The sequence below is a fragment of the Adiantum capillus-veneris genome, chromosome 6 (genome assembly GCF_014529385.1).
Source record: "Adiantum capillus-veneris isolate H3 chromosome 6, ASM1452938v2, whole genome shotgun sequence".
Lineage (NCBI taxonomy): Eukaryota > Viridiplantae > Streptophyta > Polypodiopsida > Polypodiales > Pteridaceae > Adiantum > Adiantum capillus-veneris.
Genome location: NC_140936.1, coordinates 22,835,010 through 22,862,254, shown reverse-complemented (window position 1 = coordinate 22,862,254; position 27,245 = coordinate 22,835,010). Strand labels below are relative to the sequence as shown.

At 43.2% G+C, this 27,245-nt stretch overlaps 1 protein-coding gene and 1 pseudogene across 1 annotated transcript in view; one reads left to right on the top strand and one right to left on the bottom strand.

Moving 5' to 3' along the window:
- Positions 1-1,421: 1,421 nt before the first annotated feature.
- LOC147455254 (GPN-loop GTPase QQT1-like) overlaps positions 1,422-27,245 on the bottom strand; it is a 37,464-nt gene continuing 11,640 nt past the window's right edge. Inside the window, exons 3-9 of the mRNA XM_086514073.1 lie at positions 4,978-5,052; positions 3,939-4,042; positions 3,712-3,868; positions 2,856-2,943; positions 2,549-2,621; positions 2,295-2,425; positions 1,422-1,969 (exon numbers count right to left, since the gene is read on the bottom strand). Coding sequence (XP_086370199.1) covers positions 1,870-1,969; positions 2,295-2,425; positions 2,549-2,621; positions 2,856-2,943; positions 3,712-3,868; positions 3,939-4,042; positions 4,978-5,052 — 728 coding nt within the window. The 3' untranslated portion in view covers positions 1,422-1,869. The remainder of the gene's footprint in view (positions 1,970-2,294; positions 2,426-2,548; positions 2,622-2,855; positions 2,944-3,711; positions 3,869-3,938; positions 4,043-4,977; positions 5,053-27,245) is intronic.
- Positions 19,148-21,049, top strand: LOC147455255 (uncharacterized; annotated as a pseudogene).

The following is a 27,245-nucleotide window of genomic DNA, read 5'->3' as shown; positions in this document are numbered from 1 at the left end:
AGACACCCAAGCTAGAATTGGCTATCTAGTGACCTCACTTCCACAATATTTTTTACTTTAACAAATAGCCTTTCTAACTAGATAAGGTAGAATTTCAACCTAGATAATGGGTTGACCAAGATCTACTCAAAGTTTCAAAGTCCTCACCAGACTCTCAATTCATAACTAAGGTGTTGCAAACTATAAAGCCATCGTCGCATCTTACCAAAGTGAAAAAGAAGAATAGGTTGTACACACAAAGTATTTAGACAACTTGTAGTTTTTTTGTGAAAAATAACAGTGATGATTTTACTACATCAATCCCTGCAGATGCCCCTAGGCATGACTGGACCTTTTTCAAAACCTTGCATTATCTTCCAATCTCTAAGTGTAGTCTCCTATCCTCCAAGGTTAGATCACAGTGTTCTCCTCTTGTCATACAAACAAATGCATACTTTTCCTTGCTCAAAAGGACTGGCAATTAGGACAAAGTATTACTACCAACTATGTCAAATGCCAAGCACTTGGGCATTGTTGCACGGGCTCTAGTATTAGACACTGGTGATACATATTTACATTTGCTAGAAGGGCACTTTCATAGGGATCTCGATTGCTAAATTGTACATTTTGGTCTACCGTAGCAGTTGACTAGGTTGTGGGGTGACATGCTTGAAAATAAGCCATACATCTCATACACCGAGTGGGAGGCTTGCGCATTGCTACATAGGTTCTAGTTTCATATAGCTAGCCCATCACTTCAAGGGGAACTTGCATAGTAAGTGAGAAGGAAAAAGGAAAATGGCCAGTTGTCCACTAATTTATTTTAACTCAAGTATTAACACTATTGTAATGTGGGAGTCCATATAATGTGGTCTCTCCACTAGTCCATACTTCGTAAGACATATGAACTGATCCTGTTAGTTATGTGTATTCTTGGGAAAAGAATGCAAAAGTTGAATCCACATCCTCTTTAGCATAGCTGTTCTAGGTCATAATGTAATAAAAATGCTACTCTTGCAATGGATAAAGCTCCTCCTCAAACCCCATTGATATAACCCTCAATCTCACCGGCTTATATCCCAAATCGCAAAACGAGAGCAGAAAGCCACCTTAGCAAGCTCCTCTAAGAGGGCGCCTCCATGCTGATTAAAGTAATCACATGTTCATAGGATGTCACAATCAGCCAAATCATGTAATCAACTGATGAGCTAAGTGCTCCTCTCACAAACCATTGCCGTCCACTGCTCCTGCCCCGTTGGATGGCTCTTTCCACCATACATCGGGCAAGGAAAGTGGTGGAGTGAGATGGGCATAGCTCTGGTGAATGTGGTAAAGGTGGCTCAACTGGTATCTATTACAGGTACCATGATTGTGCCATGTGTAAAGCTACATGAAAGCAGGGAGATTTGGGTAACTGATAAAAAATGCACCGAAGAATACAATTAACCTTAAATTCTTTAGATTTCTGTGACAGTAAAAGGGCATTTACATTTAAGATGGACAGAATGCTGTTCACTAGAAGAAATGCCATTTACAAAAGGACTGAGATTATCATTGCAGTCAATTTCGTTTTTCTGAACTCTCAGACCATTAATATCCTCTCCTTAGTTACAATAGCCCATTTCCCTTGCAATATATAGCACTGTCAAAACCAAATCTAACCTACCATCAACGATTCCACCGTGTACCAATTTTCAACAAGAAGCTTTGCATAAGCATGACAAACCCAAAGAGTCGACCACAGAAATGCCACCTCATTCCTCTCTGGGAAACCACCATCACTGGCATCCCACATGCTCATATGCTTCTCTTCGAATGCTGCACTTGTGATGCCTCCGAAAAAGGGGGTTCTCTCGTGACCCAGAAAACGTGGAGCTGACATCTCACACCTCACCCTTTCTCACCATTGAAAGAAGGGCCTAAATAACTACCCTTGTCATCCTCATTGCTATCATTATCATCAATATATTCTTCTTGCACTGCTAGAGTCGTGAATATCTTGTCAAGGCAATGATGTGATGTGTGGATCTATGGCATTCATGCATGCATGTATATATGCAGGTAGATATATGTGTATGAACGTGTGCCTAGGTAATGGTGTACATGTGATGTATGCATGCATCCATATGAGTAGGTACGGCATGTATGATGTGGGTGTGTACGTACATACACAATACTGTGCGTACTGCATGCCATAGGCATGCTTGCAAGCATACATGTGTGGCCATGCGTATATCTTTACGAGACATACACCCAAAGGAATGCACATGCACTTACTTTAAATACAAAAGGCTAATGCTTTCAAGTGAGGATATCTGTAGTAATCCCAATCCAAATCCCTCGCAGCAAGCTTCATAAACTCATTAATGTCACCTTCTATACCCGAGAAGACGTACCCATTACATTTATCAACCAGCTTCACAATGTTCGCCACGCTTTCCTTGTCCTAAGATTCAAGGGGTTGACACTACTTTAATGTGGATTCTTTTAAGCTCGGAATTGGCTAGCAATAAAAAGGTTGAAATGGATGACTTGATTGACTAGTAGCTCACAAGGGCTAACGTTTTACCTGGATATTGAGTGTCGTAAAACTGACCAGTGCAAAATCCTCCACTAGCTCACAAAGGTCCTTTGTCAGCTTCCTGGTCACATTGAAGATATGGTTATGACGGGGAAATGGATACCAGATAGGTGAAAATCTGGAGTTTCTGATTTTCCAAAAACTACATTGAGAAGGGTGAAATGGAATGAAAACAAGGAACTTTGACAGCAAAATGTTCTAGTTTTGGGAAGTTTCAAGCAGATGGCCATACTTCAAGCACATGCACCACGTATAGACTTCCAACCCACACCTACCTGCCATCAAACCCACCAACCTGTACTTGGCAGAGAAAGGATCTTTGTTGAGGTCAAATTGTAGATACGTCAAGTCTTGAACATCGGTGTAAAAGTCCAGATTAAAAGCTGGAAAAAAGAGAATCTTTTGTACACTCAATGGCACAAGTCTTTAGGCAATCAAAACTGAGGGTTCAGAAAATCGAACTGCAATTAGCAAAATCATAACAAATCATATATTTAAATCAGTGTTGAGTTGGCCAAAGTTTGCCCAAAAAATAAGTCCACACAATAACAAGTCAATAAAGACCAGCCTAGAAAACTTCTATTAGAGCTCCATGACTCTTGAAATTGGTTGTTCGAGGTGACTGCAACGTATGTTGAGTAAAAGAGGAAAAACTTAAAAGTCCATACTTTAGATCACTCTTAAATAAGGCTTTCATGTGTATTCTTTTTACGTTATTTGCATGGAGACCAGACACAGCAATGAAGGTAACTAGCACCACGAACTTAGGACCTAGCTTTGATGAGCAATGAGGAATGAAAAGGGAACATAAAATTTTATATTGGAGGTTGAGAGAAGCTGCATGAAACTTTCTTTGGCAAGTGCTCTCTAAAAAAGGACATGACAAGGTCTTGGTATTATAAGTTATAACCAACCTATTTAGGCCTATATCTTATATATCTGCTAATTGGAGTTTGTCTAAGAGTTCATAGTTTTGGTACATTGCATCATGCTAAATGCTGGACATTAGTGTCTTGGTGCAGTAGCAACCACTTGTCAAGAACTCCCTTTGGGGAGGTTCTGAATCTAAATAGAACAATTCTCAAACAATGCCGTACTGAAAGCCGGCCAATTAGGATTCTCCACAAAAATGATGCGTTCAGGCAGCCTACCTAACTTGCCGTAACTCGCCAGGACATCAATCTTTGATAAGACATTGATATGAGGAAGCTCCAAATGTAGCATCGTTGAGAGAGACAGCAGAAGAGCACTCAGGTACTTTCCCGGGTCACAACAAAGGTGAGCATCCACTAAATGCACTGCAGCTAGCTGCACCAAACCACAGTAAGTCTGTTATGGATGAATAAGATGTATAAAACAAACACCAAATTACGATTACCCTGTAATCCCATTTGGTCGTCATCTCTGTAATGATATTTTTGGCATTGGAATGTAAAGTAAAGAGCTCAACCTGCCCTGGAAAATCAAATAATATGTAGTGATCTGCGACAACACAAAGCACCACATGTCATTTACAGATGTGTCTCTCTATGCCATAGATTTTTTGAGCCTTTGATCATAAAGAGATCCAACATCCAAAAATCAGTTTTCAGTGGTGAATATGGAAACAGAAAACTTACGTTTAGAGGCCTCCTTTACATGTAAAGAAACCGGTTCTTAAGCTCCATCCAGTATCCAATATAGAAGGGAATCATGCTAAACATGAGCAACCTAATAGCGTTAAGGGTGATGATGGATTCAGGAGTTTCGCTTTAATAAGCTAATGACCCTCCTATCACAGTATACTGCCCCTTTACCTGCCTCTCGAACTAATTTTATGTTTCTGATTTTCCTCCTCTGTGGGGATAGTCTCTTTTTATGCAGGCCTCTGGTTATTTGCTGCCAAGGGATTGCTTACGGCACTGCTATTCCCAATAGTGTGGATGTTTCAGCAGAATTGCTATCAGCATGGTTTTCAGCCATTAAAACAGATGAAAACGAGTCTCAAGCTTGGCCTTAGAGTGCATTTACAGCATGGCAGAAACCATTATTACAAGCAAGAAATAGAATCATCCATTCTCTTCTGCTTTGCAATTTGTGAGAACCATCATCGAGGAGCTGATAATTTTATGCACTAGTGTGATTCTAGATTAAACATGTTCCCATGTTTCGCAGTCAACTCTAGCCAGAATGTGTAAAATGCAATACACTGTAATACCTTTCCACCGTTTTTCAAAGGTTCAAGATGATGCCTTATGCCATCCGGAGATAAGAGTGATTAATGGCGGCCACAACTCAATGCAAGTTACAATGGCACATCAAACATAAATCACAAATTAAATAGATCCCATGAAGAGGGAAAGGAACAATACTGTAGAAAAAAGGTTAACTTGATTGATTACACAAGAATAACAAGAAGTTTACCAGCAGGACCTCACCTTTTTCCAAGGGTTCCAGTTTGGACTTCAACCAGTCAAGATTTTTTTCAATGTAATCCATGCAATATACCAGTCCTGGTGGAGATGAACATATATCAAAAGGGGAATAATTAAGACTGTAGAGCCTGTCAAAATCATGAGAAATGACTGCTGTTAGAAAACCAAGAGCAAACAATACTGCTGTTATTGCATATTCTCAACCTCAGAACTGACAGGGACCCCATCAAGTTTAGAAAGCTAGATCCTGCAAAGAAGTTTCCCATCCTACCATCTGCAACATCCTAAACCGAATCAAACTAAAACGTCACAACTCCAGAGTCCCAAGCTATATACTATCCGATCTTACAGCTGCAACTTGACTGCTGTCAGTGACATCATAATCTGGCATCATATCTCTCACTTGGCCTCTCCAAACTGGACTCACCTCCCACCCTTAGGTGATACTACTAGCAGGAAAAGTGGGCATGGGACCAGATGCTGAACTTACTCACCAGCTTCGGTCTTCCCTTTGGAGTTGCCTCCTCCACGTAACTTATCGCTCACCTCACTAAACTGCCTTTGAAACCCGACAGTTTTCCCCTAGGAAATGCCATACCCGCTTGGAAGGGCGTCAGCTTACATGTGGCGTCCGCTGAGGTTGGTGGTGTCTCCCGTTTGCACCTCCCAACCCCTTTTAGGTGAAGTCCCCGCAGGGGGGGAATGGCGCTTGGACGCTCTTGTAGCTCATCTGGCTTCGCTTGGGGAGAATTACGTCATTTCCCCCGGAAGGGATCGGATTCAAAATAACAGCATAGGAAGGGGAGCATTATCTCCCCATCCGCCTATGCAGAGCAACCATATACCGGGGTACAACTTCACCGAGGAACTTCGCCACAGGCACGTGCCCTGCGGTTCCGTCCCTCGAGTGCGGATCACGGCGTACCCAGAAGGGCATCCGCTTCCCGCGAGCCTCCCCACCAAGGAGGATAACGGTCCTTTCTTCAGGGTCCAACGAAGGGTCGATTGCGTTGAAGGTGGAGTTGAATCGGTTTAGCCAGCACCCTGTAACAGACTTGGACACTCCAAGTCAAGAATCAACCGCGACAGCACCAACTAATCACTTCAAAACAGTTCACAGTTCACAATGGTTTTACACTGGCGCGGCGGAGTTCCGTGCGTAGAGATATTGGCCCCAAAGACTGGCGTCCCTTTCGGTATTTGTTTTTGTATTAATTTGAGTTCAAAGTACAAGAGTGCGGACAAGCGCTCACACTCAGACTCTGCGTCCAGATGCTCTAAGTTGTGAGTGGCCTACCCACTTATTTAAAGAGTACAAAGGATGCCAAAAGCAGAGCCCCAAAAAGCTTCAAAAGCTGAAAATCAAAAGCTTTTAAAATAAAACAAAAGCCTTCTGCTTTTCACCATCTCTCTCTCTTTCTCGCTTGAGAGGGAATAAAGCAAACAAAAGCTCTCCCTCTCTTTCTTCGATTGCGTAGCATAAAAAGCATCGCCCAAAAGCAAGTTGCCGCTGCTGCTGCCACGTCAGCATTTTCTGCGGTCTTTTTAGGGTTAGGGTTTTTGGCAGAATTAGGGTTTCGGACAAAATTAGGGTTTCGGGCAGCCATATCATCACTTTGTGACACGCCCCCTTGCTTCATCTACCGTCGAACAGTTCATCAGCAAATGCGAAAGCGAACGACCCTCTAACTGGGAGCACAGCATACAAATGTTGTGTCCGCGCATGTAACTATCAGCCAGTTTGAATCCACCTACTCTCGTGAGAGCCAGCATTCTCTCCTCCTTCCTATTCACTATAGTGCTCCTATTGAGCTGCAGCAGGTATCCACGTGTTTGTTCAAAGCCCGCCTCCTTATAGGGCTCCAACGCCAGGCACGAATGCCTCTCATCCCACTTGTCCCATGCGTGGTAGTGAACTGAGCTAAAGTCAGCCGCTGGGATATACTTATTCATCCAATTCTCGGTTCTTGTCGTCCAAGTCCACTTCTTGAATGGTTGGTTCTTAGTCTTCTTGTTTACCGAGGAGCCTATCCAGGTAGATGAAACCGAGCAGTACTTGTCAAAAGCCCATACTCGTTGTCCCCCACAAAAGGTAGGTACAGGTGGTATGTTAAACTCGTGATTGAGAGTTGTCGTCCCTACAGAGGTTGACCTTGCTCCCTTTCCGAGTAACATTCGCATCCCGATGGCGACGAGGCGTTGTAGAGAGTGAAGGACACGCTGGTCGTGGGCCCCCATAATTTCCGCACCATAACAAATCACTGGATACACGCACGCCTTAAAAACAGTCAGTCGAGACCATATAGGGATGGCTCGGTTCGCTAGTAGGTGCTGACATGCGAATAGACTTTTCCTCCCCTTGTCCGCTTGCTCTTTGACGATACGTTCAATGGAAAAGGTCGAGTCTACGTCGATGCAAAGGTACTTCTACATTTCACCCACTGCAACCATCTCACCACCCAAAATAAAGATCCTCATAGAGAGATCTTGCAGGTCTCCGTGGAACACCGTGACCATGCATTTGTCAATTCCAAAGGTCATGCCCCAGGTCTTTGCCCATTCACTTACCTTGTCAAGGCTCGTTTGTAGGGTCCATGGAGACCTCTCTTATTCATTTATAAGGAGAGGCCTCCTCTCACTTGTACATACACACAAACCACAGTTTTATGCAAGTTGAGGCCCCAACAGGCCTATTCTCCCAACGCCAGCGTTCTCTCTCTTTGAGGAGAGCAACAGAGACTAGACTGTCCAGAGCCTATGCGGCATTGGGAGGGCTAGAGAGGATGTGTTCGCAGGTTCAGTTTCAAGAACCACGAACAAAGCTATGGCTCTTTGATACTTTGGTTGCTTCAGCTATGCTTTATGGGGTCCAGGTTTGGGGACCATCTGTGAATCATGACACTTGGAGGAGCATGGAGAGACCCTTGGTATTTATGATATCCCGGATGATTAGAGCCAAGGCCTCCGTACCACATGCGATTATTCGAGCGGAGGTAGCCGCCCCTCCTATAGAGATTGAGGCTCTTACCAGATCAGTGTCCTTTATGCACAGTCTATGGGATACACATAGAGGCAGATATACTAGATTGGCTCTTGAGTCCTCTAGACAATTAGCGATGCAGGGAGATGCATCATGTTGGAATGCGCAGATGACCTCATGGTTTCAGAGGCATGGTTTCAGCATGGATAGATTGCCTCCTTTTCAGTATTCCCTGGATGCACCCTCCCTGCCAGTCACACGGAGGGAGATCACTAGACTCATTCGTCAAGATCTTATACACTCGGACACCAGGAGGACATGGGTAGAGCCGATGCAGGAGTTGGGCACGAAGATGGCTTTCTACAAAGAGCATCTTCTCCAACTTTCAGGAGATGGGTTTGTGATTCGTCCGAGCTACATGGACACTCATTTGTCTCATGGTCTGCGATGTACTATTGGTCAGATTCGCACATCCTCACACCAGCTGGAGATTGAGACGGGTAGATTCAGAGGGATACCACCGGAGTCTAGGATATGCCAACTATGCGATAGAGAGCCAAAGACAGAGCTACAGTACATATGCCACTGCATTGTGTATTATGAGATACGAGGGCGCTTCCATTGCTTATTCAGGGAGGGTTTTGGACCCCTAGATAGAGTCATGAGGTATCAGGATCAGAGATGCCTTGGCTTATATCTACTTGAGCTACACCGACATAGAGATAGTCTGCTAAGGAGAGATGGAGTACGACAGTCACAGAGACAGATCACAGACTTCTTTGGATCGAGGGAGCCAGGAGACCAACCACCAGCACAGGGTTGTACCCACATTCATACCAGAGGCACCCTCATTGACAAGGCGACTAAGCTCGGGAGATCAAGACGACCACGACCGAGACACAGGTGCACACTCCATCGACGGAGATTCCAACAGAGGATCAGAGACATTCTAGCACGACACCCAGAGTGTCATTGAGGGCCTATTCTACATTTTCACGTTTCACATTTCACATTTCACACTTCATTTTCAGTTTTCATTTTTTACATTCAGTACTTTTTGTACTTGTACTTCAGACATTGTATTGATTTCACCACTTTGTATCTCATGGTCTCATAGGTCATTTTGGCCTTTTGAAGACGTTAATATATCATTTCATTTCTCTCATCGCTCCCCCCCCCCCCCATCTGTTAGCGTTTTCCCTGGAAGAGCTCTTCGAGCCCAATCGTTTCTCTCCTCTCTCTTGGTGTGTGCGCTCCCGGCCTTCCCTCTCTCTTGCATGCCCAAGTGGCTGGTGTGATCTCTCTCCTGCTCATCTCATCGCTCTACTTCAAGGGTTTCCTCTTGTATGCTCTGTTTAGCCTGTGTTTTATCATCATCACCACACATTCCGCTGCCACTTCTAACAATTACAGCGTGCTGTGTTTTTACGCAGGTTTAGGGTTATGCCAGTTTTCAACACCTTTATGCTCCAGAAGCTCCGTGGGAGCTAGGGGGACACTGTCCAAGTGTTTTGAAGCAGTTTTAGGGCAAAAACCAGAAAATTCAGCGTGCTGAATTTTCAAAACAGGTTTGGATTTGCGTGCGATTAGGTGTGTTGAGACACTTTATGCGAAAGGAAACTGACCAGAGAACAAAATATTGCAGAAAAGCTGTCGGAATTGAGCCAGAACAATAATTTGTTAGCGTAATTGAGCCAGGACAGTTTGTATTCCTCTGATATTTTGTAATCTTTCTTTTTAATTGAAAAGAAATACTGGAAAGGAGCGTCATAAAGTGCAGGTAAAGTGGGCAACATATTTTGGGTGAAAGCATATTTGAAGTTTAGATTTACCACCCTTTGAAGTCAACAGGCCCGTTTCATTTTCCCCCTCTTATTGTATGAGATAGCTTTTGCATTTTGTGCACCACACTTGGTTGGCATGGGAATTTCCCACCCACTAGATGTATCCCCCCACGCAGGGGTATTGTAGCCCATTGGGCAGTTTTTAAAGCACTAGCGTGTAACAACTGGATCTAGAGAGAGAAAAACACAATGCTTCTCACAAAATGTCTTACTCTGTCTAGGGTTTGACATGAGCCACTTCCTTTCTAGGGTTTCCGCAAACCAAAACCCTAAAACCCATTACAACTCTCTACTAAAGTATGTATCACCATTGCAACCGCCAACAAGCACACCACACTACATACATTGTAGTGTCCACTTCCATGCCTCCAAGTACAGCTCCTCACAAGTACATGTATCATGCGATTGATTTATAGTACTGTTCCCAACCAGCAAGGAAAGGAACAGACTTGAAAATACAACGGGCAAGATGTGTTCCACATTCACTGCTGATTAGCTTTACCTGGTTTCCTTTGAAATGAGGCTTCCACTCTTCAACAAATGGGATATTATGGACAAAGAGAGGTCTGCAGGCCTTGAACTAAAATCTCATTCATCGATAGAAGCACATACTTCATGGGGGTGTTATAATAGAACGCAAAACATCCATAGAATTGCCCAGCCCTTGAACACATTACAAATCCACCCTAACATATTGTTACATCACAAAGAAGCACTCACTTCATGAGGGTGTTATAACAGGAGGCGAAACATCCATAGAATTTGCCCAATAGAATTTACTTTGGTCGGTCAAGTGGCAGAACTGTAGGTACATACTACATATGAATGATGCAAAAGTACATTGCACGGTGCACAGTGAGCAGTTCAGAAATTTCTTAACACATGAACTTCAGATGCTTAACAGTATCATGAACTGGACGTGATGAGGATGGAAGGCTTTGTTTATATTTGAGAGATTCGCAAACGGTGAGAGTTTCATGTATTGAAAGATTGGGAGGATATTGTAAAAGTTGCTCACATTGTTGAAGGATCAAAACACCAAGGGTTTAATACAACCCTAAATTCCATCAAGTCCAAATGGTGCATTGATTTTAGGAAACATAGTATATCTACCATATACATCAAAGAGTACATAAATGCTTGTGGGTGTAGCAATGCAACTAACGCTTCTCATTCAAGGTCATGGCGTCAAAGAATGGACTTGAATAAAGAGCCTCCAAATGTGATTACTACAAACATGTCCGATGTAGAGAGGCACCTAAAGACCATCATGATCGAGCACAAGACAAGCCGGTACTCCAGACTCTGCACCTTCTCCAAGAAGCATGCCAGAGAATGAGTCCTAACCTCATATTTAAAGGCCTTAGGCCCCAAAAGCAGTTTACACTAAAAAGCCTTCAAACTCAAAAGCATCTGGTCCAAAAGCAAAGCCAAAAAGCTATCAACGTAAATCACGGAAATCCGTACACCCTGCTACGTCAGCAGTCAGCGCAAAACGTGGAAATCCGTACATCATGCCACATCATCAACCAACGTGATTTTTGAAAATCTGCCTCATCAATAGCTAGCGCAAAATGCGAAAATCTGTACAGCCTGCCACGTCATCATGCCAGCATAATTTTCGGAAATCTGCCGTACAGCTGCCACATCATCAGCTTTACATGGGTGTGTATAAGTCCTGCTTTATTTTAATCCCTTTATGTCACTTGGGCCCCAGTGACAGACGGGCACCATGTGCCAATAGAAAAGAACAGACTGAACAGACTTTTAGCACTTCAATAACAACTAAATTGAGAGAGAGAGAGAGAGAGAGAGAGAGAGAGAGAGAGAGAGAGAGCGACGACACGCGACATGGAGTGGCGGAATTCCACCCTAGAGAGTATTGGCCCCAAACCTTGGCGCCCCTTTCGGTATTTCTTTATATTGCATCAACACAGTACAAGCTGGTACTCTAGACTCTGCACCTTCTCCAGGAAGCATGTTAGAGAATGAGCCCTAACCTCATATTTAAAGGCCCTAGGTCCCAAAAGCAGTTTACAGTAAAAAGCCTTCAAACTCAAAACCATCTGGTCCAAAAGCAAAGCCAAAAGCTACCAGCATAAATCACGGAAATCCGTACAGCCTGCTACATTAGCAATCAACGCAAAACGCGGAAATCCATACAGCATGCCACATCATCAGCCAACGTGATTTTCGGAAATCTGCCACATCATCAACCAACGCAAAACGCGAAAATCCGTATAGCCTGCCACGTCATCATGCCAACGCAATTTTCAAAATTCTGTCGTACAGCTGCCACGTCATCAGCTTTGTGTGGGTGTGTGTGAGTCCTCTTTATTTTAATCCCTTTATGTCAATTGGGCCCCATCGGACGGGGTCCCCATAAGTTGGTAGGACTTCTTCTTCTGTTACTTGTTCTTCTTAGCGTTTAGGCCCCTCGGCTGACATCTGTAAGTTGGCTCCATTCTTTAGACTGACATGTCAGCAGTTTGTGACATCTCCCCTTCTTGAAAGAGAGTAATCGTCCGCGATTACAACATATCTGCAAAACAACTGAAGTTAGCTCAAAAATTTCCGAGAGTCATTCCGAAGAACAATCAGTTTACTCTTTTTGTTAAGGAGTTAGCTTCTCCTTTCGGCTCTTTTGATCAAGGAGTTAGCTTCTCCTTTCGTCCAGATCAAAACTCTTGATATTCCGGCGTAGTAAAATTAGCCATCATACCAAGACCGTACTAATCTTCCACGGGAATATTACATACCCAGGCAATCTTATCCAATTAGGGATATTCAGTGGTTGTTGGTACATCACAATGCAACACAAATGCTCACATATGCATGTTACAAGACATAGAAACATAAAGCCGCCGATAAACACTCCCCCCGCAAATAACCATCCAGGTCCGGGCCATGAGATGTTCAACGACTCCCTCATCACTCCTCCCGCAAATAACCTAAAAAGGTCCGGGCCATGAGATATAGAGGCCTTTTACAACCAAATGCCCCCCAGACCGCAGCCTACGTCGTTTGGAGGTGCCGAGAGTAACCACTGCTCAGACTTCTTAATACTCCTTCCGCATAACCATCCAGGTCCGGGCCATGAGTAATAACAACAATACTCCCCTCGTATATAACCACAAGGGTCCGGGCCATGAGTAAAAAAACAACACTTTTCAATCATTCAATACTCCCCACGCAAATAACCACAAGGGTCCGGGCCATGAGTATGAACAAGCATTCTCAAACATCATTTCTCACTACTCCATCCGGGAGAAAAATCACCAATCATTGAAAGTAGTATTAAAACCAGAGTCAAACAATTCAAATCGGCACCAAGACAGGCTCAAACAGATACCATTTATTTCAAACAAATTCCAAACAGGATCACCAAAGAAGTTCTCAAACAGATTTCCAACTTAAAATGCAATCTCGACATCAGCCGAGCTCGAAAAGTTGGCTGACTTTCCATCTTGAAATCTGCACCAAAAATTAGGGTTAGATTCCTTTCATAAGGTCGTAGTCGACCACAGTATGGTCCATCAGCTCTTAGACAGACAGTATTCTTGTGGTAGTGATCCCAAGTCATAGCAGTCACACTGGACCTCCGAGGTTATCAACAAGAGGCACCTGCTAAGAGATGTAAAGAAGTTTTAAGTTATAATCTGCTAGGGTTTCCATGGCAAGCATTTCAGGATACACCACTCTGTCAGAAGTTGCACTCCGAAGGAAGATGTCAGAAACCATATAACTTCGGGCAAATTTTTTCTTGAAAGCTTGCCAAGTACTTGAGTATGTTGCTTGGTAGCTATCAACATCTGCATGGCACTGCCTCTAAGAAAAACAACAGCTCGAAACAAATCTTTGATCCTTCTCTTGTAAGTGATCTTTATGGTTTATGCCCTGTAAGACATGAGCGGTGAAGACGGGAGCGCGCCCGATGCGCGATGAAGTAAGGGTGGGAGTGGCTAATAAGTCCGGATTGGAGGCCGAAGATGCCTCAAATCAAATTCCAATAGCTCTGTCTGCTCTTTTATAGGACCGGTAAGTCCGGGTTGTTGGAGGGCGAAGATACCTCAAATCAAATTCCAATAGCTTTGTCTACTCTTTTGTAGGACCGGTATGCTTTTCTGTAATAAGTCCGGATTGGAGGGCGAAGATGCCTCAAATCAAGTTCCAATAGCTCTGTCTGCTCTTTTGTAGGACCAGTAAGTCCAGGTTGGAGGACGAAGATACCTCAAATCAAATTCCAATAGCTCTGTCTGCTCTTTTGTAGGACCGGTAAGTCCGGGTTGGAGGACGAAGATACCTCAAATCAAATTCCAATAGCTCTATCTGCTCTTTTGTAGGACCGGTATGCTTTCAGAAAAGCACACGCTTGATGCTCTGATATCACTGTCACAAGACGGGCACCACGTACCAATAGAAAAGAACAGACTAAACAGACTTTTAGCACTTCAATAACAACTGAACTGAGAGAGAGAGAGACGACAGGCGACACGGAGTGGCGGAATTCCACCCCAGAGAGTATTAGCCCCAAACCTTGGCGCCCCTTTCGGTATTTCTTTATATTGCATCAACACAGTTTTAACCTGTACACTAGACTCTGCACCTTCTCCAGGAAGCATGCCAGAGAATGAGTCTTAACCTCATATTTAAAGACCCTAGGCCCCAAAAGCAGTTTACAGTAAAAAGCCTTCAAACTTAAAACCATCTGGTCCAAAAGTAAAGCCAAAAAGCTACCAACGTAAATCACGAAAATCCGTACAGCCTGCCACGTCAACAGTTAGTGCAAAACGCGAAAATCCGTACAACATGCCACATCATCAACCAGCATGATTTTCGGAAATCTGCCCATCATTAGCCAACGGAAATCTGTACAACCTGCCATGTCATCATGTCAGCGCAATTTCCAGAAATCTGCCGTACAGCTATCACGTCATCAGCTTTGCGTGGGTGTGTGTGAATCCTGCTTTATTTTAATCCCTTTATGTCACTTGGGCCCCATCAGACGGGGTCCCTATTAGTTGGTAGGACTTCTTCTTTTGTTACTTGTTCTTCTTAGGGTTTAAGCCCCTCGGCCGGCATCTGTAAGTTGGTTCCATTCTTTAGGCTTTGACACGTCAGCAGTTTGTGACAGTTGCACCAAAACCTTAGTAGTGGATTTCCAAAGCATACCAACGTGTCACATATGCCATGCTCTCCTCCCAGTAAAGCCTATGCACATCAGAGAAAATGTTATATAAACTCTAGTAGCTCAAGTGCTTCGCGTTTGTAATGAAGCTGAGAGTTTTGGGGGGATGATCTCTGCTTGTCAATTTGGTGGTTCAGAGGATGTTGAGTATTGCTTTACACTTACCTGTGAAAATGGGTAACAACTGCTAGGCATCAAAGCTTCTATCAATAGAATGCTACTTTTGTATTCCTCTACTCGAAGCCATGTAATGAAGTATTTATGACAAATCTATTTCAAGTAACTTTTTTAATACAAGCGGTAAATTTTGAGGAGTTTTATTCTATTTTGATTTAATACAAGCATTATTCATGTGTCATTATAAAAAACCCTCACCGAATAGCTTTAAGGTAATCGCAATAGTTCGTATCCTTTAAGTTTTGACCTTTCTGCCAACAATTCTGAACTCTGCAAAAAAAGTAATCTTTGCATGACGTGCTGAAATTACTTTTTTCCAGACAGTTCCAAATTAGCAACTCTTTGGAAAAAAAGTAATCTTGGTACGTCGTACAAAGATTACTTTATTTTCGGGGAGTGAAAAATTCTGAACTGTTAAAAAAGAAATCTCTGCACGATGTGTTGATATTACTTTTTTTCCAGAGAGCTGGAAATTTAGAGCTATCTGGAAAAAAAGTGATCTCAGCACGTCCTACAGAGATTACGTTTTTGCCCGAACACAAACCAAAAAATTAATCTACCTCGGGATGTGCAGAGACTACTTGTTTTTTACAGAGAGCAAGCTGAACCAGCGGTGCTTGGCAGAGCCATCGACTAACAAACGGACAGAGTCATAGCCGTCATATGTCATCTCCCATGCATGTACAAGGTTATATAGAATGGGTAGGAGGCATTGAATGCTTATTCAAATCAATGGTTTTGCAACTTAAAGCATGGCCCGAGATTACTTTTTTTACAAAGAGCGAGCAAAACTCGTAGTGTATGGTAGTTTTTTTAACCAACACATGTTAGCCTTGATCGCGATTCCTACCCCTTTCTCTGAAAGATCAAGCTCCAAGCCTAAGGCATGAGTGTGCTTGGCAGAGCCATCGGCAAACAGACGGACAAAGTCATTGCCTCTTACCCATCCTATATAACCTTGTCCAGTCCAAAGCTTAGAAACTATAAAAGAGGCCGGAAGAAACCCTAAACCCTTGCAAGAAACACACAATTACCTACACCAATAGAAGCCATAAGCTCCTAATCTGCAGTGGTTATAAAAACTTCAAAACTTAATTGATTTATATGTTAAAAGAAGACCAATAAAAACTAAGAAGAACATAAGGTAATCTCTGCACACTGTGTGCAAAGATTTGTTATTTTTCTTAGAGTTGCAATTTTGGACTCTATCAGAAGGTGAACTCTGCGCACTGTGTCTCTATCAGAAGGTGAACTCTGCGCACTGTGTGCAGAGGTTTCTTATTTTTCAGAGCGTTGCAATTTTGGACTCTATACCATAAGGTAATATTACTCTGCATACTAAATACCGATTACTTTGTTCCCAGACCAAAGTAATCGTTGCAAGTGATCGACCCGTCTTGTTCATCGAGAAGCAAACCAAAACTACAAGGCAACCTCTAAGTTGCAATAAACAATTAATAGCTCTTTGACTCAAGCAAGTGATTGAGTTGTCGTGAGAGCGTTTCAACAAATCAATTTAAAAGGCAACCACACATAAAAAACGATTTGACTCAATGCCCACACAAGGCAACCTTTGTCGCAACAAACCAATAATCGCTATTTGACTCAAGCAAGTAATCAAGCGGTCACGAGAGTGTTTCAACAAACCAATTCGCACTTGCAACCATAACAAGATAGTTTCAACAAACCAATTCTAATAGATATTTGCACAAGGGCTCTCAAGGTGATCTTTTTACAATTATATAACGATACAACTTTTTGTACATAAGAGATATCACAAGAAAGTTCTTTTGACATTAACATCGATACAAAGTGGGTCAAAATGTAGAGATAGAGAAGTTTTGTTGACATAAACATCGATACAAAGTGGGCCAATCCCCTCCAAAGTTTGCCATCGATACAAAAAAAGGTGATCACAAAAAAGACAACAACCGTGGCCTATCCAATAGTGACCTCACCCAAAGCCTTGTTCAGCAAGTCCTTGAGCTTCTTCTCGTGAAGTCGACCTCTTCATGCGTAAACCAATTCTTTTTTAACTTAAAAAAAAAACACAATGCATTAAAAAGCAAAAAAGTTATGAAGTTTACACAATAAAGAGTGCTTCAATTAAAACAAACAATTACCAGATTTTCTTAAAGCTTTTGATCGTTGATTGTGGTGATCTCTTTGCGGTTTTTCTTTTGCGTCAAAGACTCTTTCACACTCTTTGGTTGCCCGCGCTTGCAAGTCTTTGTGAAACTTTCTTCGTGTCGCCCTAACTTTATATGCAACATCCCCAAACCTTGTTATGTATCGGCGTTTAGATCTAGGAGACACTGGTCGTGGTGGTCGTTCACTAGTTTTAAGTCGCCCTGTTTGGTGCTCTGGAACGTGAACATTTGTAATTTTGTGCACATTCTTTAGATGTCTAATAGAAGACATCACCTTTCGTATGATACCTGTTGGTCAATACACACTTGTGATGCATGACACTCATGAACAACTTTTCAATTTTCCTCCACAATTTCAATAAATGGAGACATTTCCTAGCAATTCAATCGGAAAAGAAAAATATTGAATTCTACACCATACTTATAAAGTGCGGACGATACATAAAAAATCCACATTTCCATTGCAAATCACAATGACGATGAGCTTCAATTTATGAGCATAATTGCTTGTGTACATATCTCATGTCTCGCCATAATCTTGGTGAATAACTTCACTCTACTGACCGGCGACTAAGGTGGTCGAGTAGCTCACAAAACCGGCAATGTATCTTCTGCACAAGCCACATCAAAGTGTTGAACGAAAAACCCATCACATTCACAAGTGGTGCAATGTGATTATGCTCCCGAAAGCACTTTCTACTCACCGGTATCACAATCACAAGAGCGGTAGTGTAATTTTTCCGCTTGCAGGGGCGTAACCCTCCACTCTCTGCTGAGCTGAGTGCCTTAAACTCGATGAAGAAACCTGTACTCGGGGGTGAAATCTTTGCACCTACGCCGACCATAAACCGGCCCTATGTGCAAACTCGGACCCCTGCGCAGTAATCTCAGCACACGTGCAGGCAAATAGGTTTTTTCTGTGTAAAGTTCCGGGACCCTGCTCGCTGCAATGGCCCTATGTGAAGAGCCTCGGCACGGCGGAAATGACACAGGGCTTCGACGCGTCTGCAGATTCTTGAGCTCGTCCCTTCTCTGGTCTATATGTGACCCGGGCTCATAGCGAAGAGATAAGGGTGGAAGTGAAATCGGCAAACGCGTTAAAGCCCTGTGTCATTTCCGCCGCACGGAGGCTCTTCACACACAAGGCCATTGCAGCAAGCAGTGGTCCCGAAACTTTACACAGAAAAACATGTTTGCCTGCACGTGTGCTGAGATTACTGCGCAGAGGTCCGAGTTTGCACACATGGCCGGTTTAGGATATGCGCAAGTGCAGAGATTTCACCCCCGAGTACAGGTTTCTTCATCGAGTTTAAGGCACTCAGCTCAGTAGAGGGTGGAGAGTTACGCCCCTACAAGCGGAAAAATTACACTACGACCCTTGTGATTGTGATACCGGTGAGTAGAAAGTGCTTTTCGGGAGCAGAATCACATTGCACCACTTGTGAATGTGATGGGTTTTTCGTTCAACACTTTGATGTGGCTTATGCAGAAGATACATTGCCGGTTTTGTGAACTACTCTACTCGACCACCTTAGTCGCCGGTCAGTAGAGTGAAGTTATTCACCAAGATTATGGCGAGACATGAGATATGTACACAAGCAATTATGCTCATAAATTGAAGCTCATCGTCATTGTGATTTGCAATGGAAATGTGGATTTTTTATGTATCGTCCGCACTTTATAAGTATGGTGTAGAATTCAATATTTTTCTTTTCCGATTGAATTGCTAGGAAATGTCTCCATTTATTGAAATTGTGGAGGAAAATTGAAAAGTTGTTCATGAGTGTCATGCATCACAAGTATGTATTGACCAACAGGTATCATACGAAAGGTGATGTCTTCTATTAAACATCTAAAGAATGTGCACAAAATTACAAATGTTCACGTTCCAGAGTACCAAACAGGGCAACTTAAAACTAGTGAACGACCACCACGACCAGTGTCTCCTAGATCTAAACGCCGATACATAACAAGGTTTGGGGATGTTGCATATAAAGTTAGAGCGACACGAAGAAAGTTTCACAAAGACTTGCAAGCGCGGGCAACCAAAGAGTGTGAAAGAGTCTTTGACGCAAAAGAAAAACCGCAAAGAGAGTGGAAAGAGGCATGGATTGAAGCACAAAAATCTGCATGGGAAGCAGACATGCCAAGTAGGGTAGAAAATTTAAAGGAAAAAATTAAGCGCGGGTACGAACCTCGCGCTTATGGAGTTCCACGTAATGCTGACATCCCTTGAGAGGAAAATGAGAGGACCGACCAAGAGGACATTAAAGATTCAGACGATGAGTCTTCCATCGTAGCTTTACTTTCCTTAACTACACACTCCCGTTCTCTTTATAGTGACAATTTTTATATTTATTCCAAATTATAATTTGATTGTTATTGTAGCTTATTTTATCATCCACCTCTAACTTTACGCATGTTGATACCATTACTTTCTTGGTGAGTCATGATCGTCTTGTATGTAAGAGCCACGAATGCAATATAGATCAATTCTTGGATAGATTTGTTACTAATATAGATTAACTCTTTCGCCTGTAAATCTTTCAAGTATAATTAGCATAGTATACAGTGTAAGTATGTCGATTTTTTCATAGGTGCCATAAGGGAGTTACTTTTGTCTTGCGGTCTTCTCGAGATGGGCTTGAGTCGGGATTAGATGTCCATGTCATTAACGATGTTTTAGATCTTGAAGCTTCAACAAAAACGATCAACCTTTTGCATTGTAAAGAAAAAAACTTTATACTTAAGTAACATTTTATTTTTTTGCTCTGTTCACTTGTTAAACTACTACTTCATAGGTGGATGGAAAGCATATTGCCGCCCGATGTTCTCTCAGTTGTGTGGTGAGTAGACAGCTTATGGTTCCCATTTGCCTTTGAGCATACTATAGGAGACGATGGCTTTGGCAATTTCTTTGAGATGCCTCATTTAGGATCTCACACTTTTCCTTTCTTCCCCATTTTGGATGGGTATGGATATTTTACTTTATATATTATCGTATCAAAACTTCCAAAGTTTCAAATCTAAATGCGTATCCTTTATATAGATTTTATTGGGTTCTTGTGGCATTTTACAATGTCCATGTCATACGCATGCCTGCTCTTTCTCGACAACGTTCAGCATTACTTCTCTTTGACTCACTTTCGATTGTCAACATGAAAGGCTCTTACTACACGTATTTAGGTATACATTGTTTTTGCTCCAAACATAATGATCAAGTTGTTTGCATACTTTCAATTAAACGATTTCTTGTGCTTGAAGAGTACTAAAGTATTTTAATACGCATTATTCAAACCTTCAAGTCAAAGAAGAACTAGAAGATCCTCGGGAAGCTTGCAAACTCATCACTACATACGTTTAGGGCGCAATTTAGTATTGTGTGCTATTACATTCTGTATTGAATTTTCTAGTTGGTGACTCATACACATGTTTGTTGGCTTATAGTGTCTTGAACAACCGAATTCAACCTGTTGTGGTTATTATATGATGACGGCAATGAGGTTATTGATTAAGACCACAATCAAAGATCAAAAAGCCTCAAGAAAATCTGATAATTGTTTGTTTTAATTGAAGCACTCTTTATTGTGTAAACTTCAAAACTTTTTTGCTTTCTAATGCATTGTGTTTTTCTCAGTTTAAAAAAAATTGGTTTGCGCATGAAGAGGTCGACTTCACGAGAAAGAAGCTCAAGGACTGGTTGAACAAGCCTTTGGGTGAGGTCACACTTGGATAAGCCACGATTGTCGTCTTTTTTCTAATCACCTTTTTTGTCAGGTGCAACGGAAGAGAATAAGGATTTGCTCGGATCTAGTACTCCGCACACAAACACAAGGGACACTTTACTTCACTTGAAAGAACTGAACTGAACTGAACTGAAAGAAAGAGAGACGAGAGAGAGAGAGAGAGAGAGAAAAGAGACGACACAAGGATGTTGGATCCCAACCCTCAAGGACCCTCTTGCTCTGTTACCAGAGTAAGTACTTTCTTTATTCTTGCACAATGCTACTACAATGATGCTGATGTTGAGATGTTGATGCTAATGGGGATTGTTGCTACTAATGTTGGATACTGGTATTGACATACTCAAGGGGACTATGTTGAAGACGATGATGTCGACGACGGATACTGCAGTATCTATGTCGAAGACGGGGAGGTCGACGACGAGGTCTATGTCGAAGACGATGAAGTCAACGACGAGGTACTAAGGGTCTTTGTCAATGACAATGAAGTCGACGACGGTACTGTGTCGAAGACGGTGAAGTCCACAATGGTTCTGTGTCGAAGACGGTGAAGTCGACGACGGTTCTGCTGGTCTATGTTGACGACGATGATGTCGACGACAACGACGATGGTGACTGTGACGATGACGACGATGATGTTGTTGTCAAGTCCGGGACTGCGACGATGGCGACGAAGGTGTTGTCGCCAAGATATGGATCTGCGATGACAATGGCGATGGTGTTGTCGTCAAGATAGGGACTACGATGATGATGACGATGTCGATGACGACGATGGTGTCGACGACGACGGTGTCAAGGCTGAAAACTGAAAACACTAGGCTGTCTACTGAAAACTGAAAACGCAAGGCTGATCTGGGCCTTCTTCTTGAGAAAACGTTAGGGCTCCTGTTGAGGTGTTGCCTGTCTACTGGGTGTCTGCCTCCTTATGTCCCTACTTCTTCTGCTTCTACTAAGTGCCCAATGGGTTTCTTTTATAGATCTTTAGCAATTTGCCTACCTACTTTTCCAACAAACTTACAAAAAGAATTTCAAAAGTCGCTTTTAATAAAATGACTTATAAGAGGTGGTTCACACGATAAAATGTCTGCATGATGAAATGAATGTTCTTGTGTAAGAGAGGGTATGCAAGTGTGACCGGCATGGGCATTCACGTCCTGCTAGAGGCTCACAAAGTGCCAGGCTCAATCCTACGCTAAGACTGACGCTAGACTATGGCAGAAGCTTGTCCACTTGGCGCAAGAGAAATGTGCACCTGACATCTCCCGGTTCAAAGTGAGACACAGCTGCCGAACTTCTATCTATACTTCTGATGCTGACTGATGAATGCTTTTGATGTTGTGAATGCATCACCAATCAAAATTCCTTCGAAACCAGGGACTGATGGTAATGCGGGTGTTGTGGGTAGTGTTGGCGATGCAAACACCGTGTAAGGGGCATTGTCCAGCCTTACTACAATTGCCGAATATCAGCCTGGGCTCTATACCAAATAGTGCTGACTCTACCTGTTGTAGCAAGAGCTGTTCCCCGAACAATGACTGTGGTGAAAACATTACTGGTGTTGATGGACTGAGGTTTGGTTCCAGAGTCCTTTCCAAAGGTTCAATGACGAGGGAAATGGATGCACACTACATGCGAATGCAAATGCAAAAGAGGTTAGAGATCCTGTCTCCCACTCCTTCCATATCCGCATACAAGGCTAGGAGATCTTGGTACTCAAGATATGGGTTCTCGTGTATCCGATGTCGATCTTCCTTCAAAGACATGGTAATGAAGATGGGATCTAGTATGTCCATGGTCGCGACTCAAAGATTCTTCAGGAAAAAAAAATTGGGAGAGGTTCCTTGAGTTCTTGATCTTGCTTGGGTTCTTGAGTTCTTGAGGTTCTTGGCTCCTGATGTTTCTTCCCTTGAGTTCGCGAAGCCGAAGCACACACAAAGCTCTGATACCAATGTCAGGTGCAGCGGATGTGAATGATGAACTTTGCTCAAGATAAGTGCTCCGAACTGTGCTCGAGGTTCCTTTTACTTACGAAAGGGAGCGCCTTCCATTCCTTTAGTGAGAGAGTGCAAGTGATCACAAACAAAGTGGATAAACACTGTGAATGAAGGTGCTGAGACTGAGAGATAGAGAGAGAAGAATAAGACACCAGAATGTTGTCAAACCCTCCTCCGAAGGCCCCACTCTCTATGGCGAGAGCGGTCTACTCTTGATTGCCCAAATCTCTACAATGCAGTGGACTTGCCGACGATGTTGACGACAATGAGGACAACGACGAGACGGGCTGAAATCTGAAAAACGCTAAGGACTGAAATCTGCAAATCTTGTATCTGCTGAATTCTGACTCTATGTCGGTGACGACGATGATGCGACTACAACGAGCTGAAAACACAGATGCTGAAATCTGCGAATAGCGGGCCGGAACTGCAAACGCTTGCTGGTTTGACCGTGCGGCGAAGATCTGGTGCGGGAAGGTGAGATCTGCAAGGTTTAGGACTTATTCTACAGTGTCTATACGCTAAAAATGCAAAACGTTGGTGCAACTGAAGGTTCTGTCACCGAGAATCTGCAAACGCTGGAGTTAGTCAGCAAATGCAAAAACGCTAGGCTGTGCTGAGGTTCTGATGGGAAAAACACTAGTGGATCTGTTGTGTCCTGCTGTCGCCAGGTGGATCTGCAAATGCAGAACGCTAGGCTGATCTGCAATGCTGAGAAAACGTTGGCTGTCTTGGTGAAAAACGCTAGGTTGGTCTTTGGTTGTTGGCTAAAAACGCTAGGTTGACTGCCGGGGAGGTCTTGCTGAGAAGGTGCCTGTTGAACACTTGGTTCCTGCTCCCTCTTCTGCCAGAAAGTGCTAGCGCTAGGGTTTCTTATAAACTGACTGAGTCAAATTGCCCTACCCAGTTTCCCAACAAAAGTCACTTAATAATTGTCACAAACTCGTGACGTGGCTGCCCAATACACACACACATCCTCTTTTGGCATGGAATGCAGCCTGGCTGAAAAAAATGCAGCATCGAAAATTGCGCTGTTTTGTTGACGTGGCAGGCCCGTACGGACAGTCCCAGAAATTGCGGCGTATATCACAAGATTCCGTATTGCTGACATGGCAGATTTTGCGTACAGAAAAAAACTGACAACTTTTCAGTGGCTTTGCTTTATTTTGGCTACGCAAAAGAGAGATTTTTACAAAAAAAGAGAGAGCTTGTGAGAGACAGAGAGCTTTTTCTTTATTTGGCAAGGCTTTTGATTTTCAGCTTTTGGGGCTCTGCTTTTGGCATCCCTTGTAAACTCTTTAAATAAGTGGGCAAGCCTCCCACTCTGCAGAGCATCTCGACGCAGAGTTTGAGAGTGAGAGCCTCCCACTCGCTTGTTGTAACAAACTTGGACACTCCCAGTCAAGAATCGACCGCGACAGCACCAAATAACCACTTCAAAACAGTTCACAGTTCACAATAGATTTACACTGGCCCGGCGGAGTTCCGTGCCTAGAGATATTGGCCCCAAGGACTAGCGCCCCTTTCAGTATTTCTTTTTGTATTAATCTGAGTTCAAAGAACAAGAGTGGTTGGGTCTCACTCTCAGACTCTGTGTCCAGATGCTCTGCAGAGTGGGAGCCCAAACCACTTATGGCAAAAGCAGAGCCCCAAAAGCTTAAAATCAAAAGCCTAGAAATAAAGCAATTCCATCTTCTCTTTCAAGCTCTCTTGAGCCCTTCAATAAAACAAAAAGCTGGCTCTCTCTCTCTTTCTTGCAATTGCGTAGAAAAGCAAAAACTACCGCTGGTCAGCCTCCGCAATTTCTGTCGCATTTTGCGGGCTGCCATGTCAACAAGCGTACGGAAATCTACCACGTCAGCAATCAGCAAGGCTAGGGTTAGGGTTAGGGTTAGGACAGAATTAAGGTTTTTTATTTTAGGGTTAGGGTTTCAACAGAATTAGGGTTAAAGTTTCAGCAGAGCAGGCAACCACGTCATCACTTTGTGACATACCCCCCTCTTGAAAGCATTGTAATCGCCCTCGACTACGCCTGCAAAACAGACAGAGGCCATAAACCGTCTTAGCAGACACTGACTGTTAGTACCTACGCACTAGGAACACAGATCTATCACATGTATCAATCGACAATCACATCACAAGACATTCAACATTCATTCGGATCTTAGACCATGATTTATCGGCAATGTAGCTAGCAATCGCATCTAGATCCAGTCAGGACCTCATAGATGTCCGATCGACTAACCCCTATTGCAACCATGTCTATTCGAGATCAATTCGACCAAAATGCTACAGTCATTTCGTCTATCAGTTCCTATACTTAAAAAAGAAGTCAAAAACAAATCAGTATCATATTCAGGAATTCCATTTCATAAAGTCATACAACAAAATACTTCACTTTCAAAATCAAGGCATCTGTTGACAAAGGAGCGGAGTAACTCCTCTCTTGTGCATCCCACTGCACCAAATCTCCGGCCAAGCTGAATTCTGGGTTCCATTTGGAGTAGACTATGCTAAACCAAAAGCCTCGAGGTAAAGTTTCACAATCTGAGGAGTATCTGCTAGGTCCTCCTCCTCCGTCCACTTCCCATCCAATGCAGGATAGTTCTTGAACTTAAGCCTTCGTACTTTACATTTATTCTTCGTATCCTTATGTGCCAAAATCTGTTCAGGAACAAGGATCTCCTTGTTTTCTTCCACTTCGTGTTGCTCATCAAGCTCCCCATCATCAGGCACATCTCCTTTAAAACGTTTCAAGAGACTCACATTGAATGCATTGTGAATCCTCCAAGTATCAGGTAGTTTCAATCGGAAGGAGACATCATTTATCTTTTCAAAGATCTGGAAAGGCCCGTAGTATCGCATACTAAGCTTTGGAAAAAGCCTCTCTTTTCCCTTTTTCTTTCCCAGGCGTGCTTCTCGAAACGTAAGAGCACCCAATCATCCTCCTTCAATTTCAAATCGCGACGATGGCCATCCGCTGCCTTCTTCTGTCGTTCTTGAGATTTTTGCAAGGCCTCGCGGACCTTGGCAAAAGCTGTGTCTAAGTCGCACATATACTCATCCGCTTCAAAAATCTTATCTTTCGTGCTTAGGAAGGGTGGAACCTTCGCAACACCCTTAACAATCTCAAATGGCGCCTTCCCCGTCGAAGAGTGTATCGTGTTATTGTAGGCAAATTCCACCAAAGGTAAGTATTTATCCCATTGAGTCTTCTGATCCGAGATATAAGACTTCAATAAATCTAAAACCACTGAATTGGCAATCTCAAATTGCCCGTCAGTCTATGGGTGGAAAGATGACGAGAACTGCAACCGCGTGCCAATGTTCTCCCAAATTGCCTTCCAAAACAAACTCGTAAATCTGGGGTTCCTTTCGAAGACGATCCTCTCAGGCATGCCATGTAAGCTGAAGATCTGGGCCACAAACAGTCTCGCTAAGTGATCCGGCTTGACTGTTTTCTTCACTGGAATGAAATGAGCATGTTTGCTAAATCTGTCAATGACAGTCCAGATACCATCGTGACCACTCTGAGTTCTCGGGAGATCAAAAATGAAATGCATTGCAATACTTTTCCGGGGGCGGGTGGGTATGGGCAAAGGCTGTAACAATCCCTGTGTTTATGCCTGTCAAACTTGACCTTCTGGCATACCAAGCAACTGCGCACAAACTCTTCCACATCCTTCTTGAGTCTCGGCCAAAAGAAGTCTCTCTCTACCCCTTTCATGGTGGTAGCAATGCCGCGGTGGCCCGTAATAGGTGGACAGTGGCATTCAGTCATAACCTTTTCTCTCAACGGCTGTGTAACGCACAACATGGTTTCTCTCATCAAGTAGCCATCCCAAATGGAATATCCCGCTACTGTCTCCCCATCCCGTATCCGTGTGAAAACGTCAGCAAAATCTGTATCTGTGGCATATTGGTCGACCATATCCTCAAAGCTCCTATGATCTGAGAGACTGTTGGAAGATTGGTTAGAAGAGTTACCATTCTTACCGTTCTTACCGTTCTGAGGGTTCTGAGAAGTCTGCGAGGTACTTGTGGAAGTCTTGTTCTCCTTAGGCTTTCCCTTGTTGTGCTTCATCTCCTGCGTGAGAGCAATCGCTACCGCCTTGTTGAGATCGATTGGATCGAGCACCTCCACATCGTACTTGATATACTCGTCCAATCCATAAAGAAATGCCTCTTTGCGTTC